General features: G+C 52.3%; 1 protein-coding gene across 1 annotated transcript in view; it reads left to right on the plus strand.

Moving 5' to 3' along the window:
• Positions 1-6089, plus strand: part of whamm (WASP homolog associated with actin, golgi membranes and microtubules) — a 29310-nt gene extending 23221 nt beyond the window's left edge. The window contains exons 8-10 of the mRNA XM_079825136.1: positions 407-502; positions 2238-2637; positions 4731-6089. Of these exons, the coding sequence (XP_079681262.1) occupies positions 407-502; positions 2238-2637; positions 4731-5011 (777 nt within the window). The 3' untranslated portion in view covers positions 5012-6089. The remainder of the gene's footprint in view (positions 1-406; positions 503-2237; positions 2638-4730) is intronic.
• Positions 6090-6514: the final 425 nt, after the last annotated feature.

Raw genomic sequence — 6514 nt, forward strand, 5'->3', positions numbered from 1 at the left:
AGAACATGAGTGTGTGTGTGCAGCTTCACTAACTGAGCTCAGTCTGAACACGGGCTGTGTGTCGCGTGTGCTTGACGTGTTTGTGTCTGGAGAACATGAGTGTGTGTGTGCAGAGAGCAGTCCCTGAATGATGCAAACAGGATGTAAATCATCCACCAATGAAATCAAACGCAATGTGTTCAGTTATTTCATAATATTTGATAAATTAACTTTTAATGGGCCAACGTTTCCCAGAATGCCCCACTGAGCTCTGACGTTCTGTCAATAAATTCCTCTTCCTGTCATTCCAGTTCCACATCCTGTGTGACGGGGCCGATTCAAACGCACACTCACAGTCCTCTTTTGTGCTTGTCATCGCTCTGAGCGTGTCTCGTGTGTGTGTGTGTGTGTGTGTGTGTGTGTGCAGAAGCGAGAGAAGAGGAGAGCTGAGGATGAGCAGCAGAAGCAATGGGTGGAGAACGAGAGAGCAAAGACACTCAACAGACTGCGCTGCTTCAGAGAGGTAATGCAGCGTTGTGTGTGTGTGTGTGTGTGTGTGTGTGTGAGGGGTAGGTTTAGGGACAGGGGCTGTGTGTGTGTGTGTGTGAGGGGTAGGTTTAGGGACAGGGGCAGTGTGTGTGTGTGTGTGTGTGTGTGTGTGTGTGTGTGTGTGTGTGTGAGGGGTAGGTTTAGGGACAGGGGCAGTGTGTGTGTGTGTGTGTGTGTGTGTGTGTGAGTGAGGGGTAGGTTTAGGAACAGGGGCTGTGTGTGTGTGTGTGTGTGTGTGTGTGTGTGTGTGTGTGTGTGTGTGTGTGTGTGTGTGTGTGTGTGTGTGTGTGTGTGTGTGTCAGGGGTAGGTTTAGGGACAGGGGCAGTGTGTGTGTGTGTGTGTGTGTGTGTGTGTGAGGGGTAGGTTTAGGGACAGGGGCAGTGTGTGTGTGTGTGTGTGTGTGTGTGTGTGTGTGTGTGAGGGGTAGGTTTAGGGACAGGGGCAGTGTGTGTGTGTGTGTGTGTGTGTGTGTGTGTGTGTGTGTGTGTGTGTGTGTGTGTGTGTGTGTGTGATGGGTAGGTTTAGGGACAGGGGCAGTGTGTGTGTGTGTGATGGGTAGGTTTAGGGGCAGTGTGTGTATGTGTGTGTGTGTGTGATGGGTAGGTTTAGGGGCAGTGTGTGTATGTGTGTGTGTGTGTGATGGGTAGGTTTAGGGACAGGGGCAGTGTGTGTGTTTGTGTGTTGTGTGTGTGTGTGTGTGTGTGTGTGTGTGTGATGGGTAGGTTTAGGGGCAGTGTGTGTGTGTGTGTGTGTGTGTGTGTGTGTGTGTGATGGGTAGGTTTAGGGGCAGTGTGTGTGTGTGTGTGTGTGTGTGTGTGTGTGTGTGTGTGTGTGTGTGTGTGTGTGTGTGTGTGTGTGTGTGTGTGTGTGTGTGTGATGGGTAGGTTTAGGGGCAGTGTGTGTGTGTGTGTGTGTGTGTGTGTGTGTGTGTGATGGGTAGGTTTAGGGGCAGTGTGTGTGTGTGTGTGTGTGTGTGTGTGTGTGTGTGTGTGTGTGTGTGATGGGTAGGTTTAGGGGCAGTGTGTGTGTGTGTGTGTGTGTGTGTGTGTGTGTGTGTGTGTGTGTGTGTGTGTGTGTGTGATGGGTAGGTTTAGGGGCAGTGTAAGGGGATAGAAAATACGGTTTGTACGGTATAAAAACCATTACGCCTATAGTGTGAGAGTGTGTGAGAGTGTGTGTGAGAGTGTGTGTGTGAGAGTGTGTGTGTGAGAGTGTGTGTGAGAGTGTGTGTGAGAGTGTGTGTGAGAGTGTGTGAGAGTGTGTGAGAGTGTGTGAGAGTGTGTGAGAGTGTGTGAGAGTGTTTGAGAGTGTGTGAGTGTGTGTGAGAGTGTGTGAGAGTGTGTGAGAGTGTGTGAGAGTGTGTGAGAGTGTGTGAGAGTGTGTGAGTGTGTGAGAGTGTGTGAGAGTGTTTGAGTGTGTGTGAGTGTGTTTGAGAGTGTGAGAGAGTGTGAGAGAGTGTGTGAGAGTGTGTGAGTGTGTTTGAGAGAGTGTGAGTGTGTTTGAGAGTGTGAGAGAGTGTGAGAGAGTGTGAGAGAGTGTGTGAGTGTGTTTGAGAGAGTGTGAGTGTGTTTGAGAGTGTGAGAGAGTGTGAGAGAGTGTGAGAGAGTGTGAGAGAGTGTGAGAGAGTGTGAGAGAGTGTGAGAGAGTGTGTGAGAGTTTCATATTCAGCATGGCTTCAGTGTTTTTTCCTGTGTTTCTTTGAGTTTAGAGACATCAGGGTCAGTATGTCTTACAGACGGCTCATGTAAAGACAGTGTCACATGACTCCAGTAGAGATGACTCCTCCCAGCCCCTGTCAATCATCAGCCTGGGTCCTCAGAGCTCCACCCCCCATAGGAAGGGGCGGAGTCAGAAGCAGCGAGATATCCCGGTGCAGATTCTGCTGCCCTCTGGATCCGCATCAGCAAAACCAGACCAGACGCCACCTCCTCTTCTTCCTCCTCTTCTTCCTCCTCCTCCTCTTCTTCCTCCTCTTCTTCCTCCTCCACCTCCACCTCCTCCTCCTCTTCTTCCTCCACCACCTCCTCCTCCTCCTCTTCTTCCTCCGCCTCCTCCTCCACAAACCAATGAGAAGATGCCGATCCGAAGCGCTCTAGAACAGAACTCGGGTGAGCATCAGTCCAGAAATACAGTTCTTTATATCTTACCAAATTAAGCCCAGTTTTTGTGAATTTGACTGCAAATCATATTAGTGACCCAAAGTCAATTAAAATTATACACTGATCAGGCATAACATTATGACATTATGATTTTGAGCGTAAGGATTTGAGTGAGTTTGTCAAGGGCTAGATTGTGACGCTTAGTGGTCTGCAGTGGTCAGTCTCTATCAAAAGTGCTCCAAGGAAGGACCAGTGGAGAACCGGCCACAGGGTCATGAAGGACCAGTGGAGAACCGGCCACAGGTTCATGGAGGACCAGTGGAGAACCGGCCACAGGTTCATGGAGGACCAGTGGAGAACCGGCCACAGGGTCATGGAGGACCAGTGGAGAACCGGCCACAGGGTCATGGAGGACCAGTGGAGAACTGGCCACAGGGTCATGGAGGACCAGTGGAGAACCGGCCACAGGGTCATGGAGGACCAGTGGAGAACCGGCCACAGGTTCATGGAGGACCAGTGGAGAACCGGCCACAGGGTCATGGAGGACCAGTGGAGAACCGGCCACAGGTTCATGGAGGACCAGTGGAGAACCGGCCACAGGTTCATGGAGGACCAGTGGAGAACCGGCCACAGGGTCATGGAGGACCAGTGGAGAACCGGCCACAGGGTCATGAAGGACCAGTGGAGAACCGGCCACAGGGTCATGAAGGACCAGTGGAGAACCGGCCACAGGGTCATGGAGGGACCAGTGGAGAACCGGCCACAGGGTCATGAAGGACCAGTGGAGAACCGGCCACAGGGTCATGAAGGACCAGTGGAGAACCGGCCACAGGGTCATGAAGGACCAGTGGAGAACCGGCCACAGGGTCATGAAGGACCAGTGGAGAACCGGCCACAGGGTCATGAAGGACCAGTGGAGAACCGGCCACAGGGTCATGAAGGACCAGTGGAGAACCGGCCACAGGGTCATGAAGGACCAGTGGAGAACCGGCCACAGGGTCATGAAGGACCAGTGGAGAACCGGCCACAGGGTCATGAAGGACCAGTGGAGAACCGGCCACAGGGTCATGAAGGACCAGTGGAGAACCGGCCACAGGGTCATGAAGGACCAGTGGAGAACCGGCCACAGGGTCATGAAGGACCAGTGGAGAACCGGCCACAGGGTCATGAAGGACCAGTGGAGAACCGGCCACAGGGTCATGAAGGACCAGTGGAGAACCGGCCACAGGGTCATGAAGGACCAGTGGAGAACCGGCCACAGGGTCATGAAGGACCAGTGGAGAACCGGCCACAGGGTCATGGAGGACCAGTGGAGAACCGGCCACAGGGTCATGGAGGACCAGTGGAGAACCGGCCACAGGGTCATGGAGGACCAGTGGAGAACCGGCCACAGGGTCATGGAGGACCAGTGGAGAACCGGCCACAGGGTCATGGAGGACCAGTGGAGAACCGGCCACAGGTTCATGGAGGACCAGTGGAGAACCGGCCACAGGGTCATGGAGGACCAGTGGAGAACCGGCCACAGGGTCATGGAGGACCAGTGGAGAACCGGCCACAGGGTCATGGAGGACCAGTGGAGAACCGGCCACAGGGTCATGGAGGACCAGTGGAGAACCGGCCACAGGGTCATGGAGGACCAGTGGAGAACCGGCCACAGGGTCATGGAGGACCAGTGGAGAACCGGCCACAGGGTCATGGAGGACCAGTGGAGAACCGGCCACAGGGTCATGGAGGACCAGTGGAGAACCGGCCACAGGGTCATGGAGGACCAGTGGAGAACCGGCCACAGGGTCATGGAGGACCAGTGGAGAACCGGCCACAGGGTCATGGAGGACCAGTGGAGAACCGGCCACAGGGTCATGGAGGACCAGTGGAGAACCGGCCACAGGGTCATGGAGGGGGACCAACACAATATTAGGATCATAATGTTATTCCAGATCGGTGTATTTTACGTTTAGGACTGGCACGGCTCATTGAGCATATTTATCCAGGCATTTAGGCATTAATTGTCATGTCCTAAACACGGCGCGTTCTGTATTTATTGCTATATTCTGAGGATGATCTGAATGTCTCTGTGTGAGTAAAGTGTGTGTTTGGTGCAGGATCGATGGACGAGCTCCTGGCGTCTCTACAGCGCGGGCAGCAGCGGCTGCGGAAGGTCACGCCCAGCCCTGAGAGCGCTGATGTCAGAGACAGCCTCCTGTCAGCCATCCGTCAGGGCGTGGCCCTGAAGAAAGCCCCGCCCTCACGTGCCCCGCCCCTCAGCACAGACTCAGAGCTAGAGCGCAGCATCAAGGCCGCCATGCTGAGGATGAAGAAGGTCGCCAATGACTCCGAGGATGAAGAGCGGCCGGACTCGCCATCTGGAGACTGGGAAAGTTAACCGCGAGCTGAAGTCCGGAAACAGATCTCAGATCAGATCTCTTCTGCACTGATTATAGAAGAATATAGCACTGAACATTTGTGTCAATAACATCCGTGGCTCTGATCTTGTGTGAATGGGGTCATTAAAGTGCCGGATCAGGACTGGAGCGTCTGTGTGTGTGTTTGAGGGCATCTCGCGTGTGTTGTGGGACTTACCCAGAATGCCTTGCTTTCATTGGATACTTTGGTAGTGGTTATCAAAGTCTTACACTGTGGCTCAATTACATCTTTTCACTTGAGACGTGACTCCGATTGTAATATTCCATATTATATCCTGTGATCACAGCGCCAGCCTTCTGATTTCGTTTAATGAGAATCACGTTCTCCCATCAATCCATAATATTGGAGCGATATACCTTTTGATTTGGTGACAGAATTTAACACTATTAGCAAAACTGAAGCAATAATGTGAATGCAAACTTAACTAAATGGAATGTTAGATTCTCTGCCTTGTTTTGGATATGCAGTTATTGTTGACGCTGTGGATTAAATACTTACTGGATAATAATATATACTTTCAGACGCCTTACACTGCTCTTACACTGATCTTACACTGCTCTTACACTGATCTTACACTGATCTTACACTGATCTTAGCAAAACTGAAGCAATAATGTGAATGCAAACTTAACTAAATGGAATGTTAGATTCTCTGCCTTGTTTTGGATATGCAGTTATTGTTGACGCTGTGGATTAAATACTTACTGGATAATAATATATACTTTCAGACGCCTTACACTGCTCTTACACTGATCTTACACTGCTCTTACACTGATTCTGTTGGACTGGTGCCTTGTCGTGGCGGAACAGCTTGTGAGTCCCAATGACCCTGAGAGCTAAGCTGGCGGGGGACTTGTACCCCTGGTAGCTTTAAGCAAGCCAGACAGGTCAAAGGCGAGAGACCAGACGAAACCCAGTCCACCCTACCCTACTAGCCCGGCAGCAGGGGCTGGTATGCTGAGTATCAGAGCGCGTCTGCTTTCATAGCACCTGAGTCGGTCTGTCTCAGTCGCCCGGTGAGCAGAAGAGCACCTCGCCAATGGTCACGGGGCAATAGACCTAGTCAGTTGGTCACTGCGGGGCAACTCATAACTACACCAACTGTCACACACCTGTGTTCCGTTGGAATTTGTAGCGCTGAGTCCAGAGGTGGAAGTTTGACCTGGGCATGCATGCTTTCACTTAAATTTTTTGCCCGGGCGCTCTCTACTATGAGCATCTCATCTCTCCTTTATGACGGCAAACTTTCAGCTTCCACGACTGGCAACTCGGGAGCACTCTGTCTTTAAGAGTGCTGTCGTTGCTCGGCAAGGTTCGCGTGTACGGCAGGCGCGACCTGGTCGTCATCCTGCAACTGTCGCATACACCTCCATCGCATGCTGGAATGTACGCTCTCTTGGTGTTAGTTCTGACATGGACTGCGTCTCACCCCGTAAATCAGCCCTGATTGATGCAGAACTACT

Source organism: Gobio gobio, assembly GCF_949357685.1.
Source record: "Gobio gobio genome assembly, chromosome: 9".
NCBI lineage: Eukaryota > Metazoa > Chordata > Actinopteri > Cypriniformes > Gobionidae > Gobio > Gobio gobio.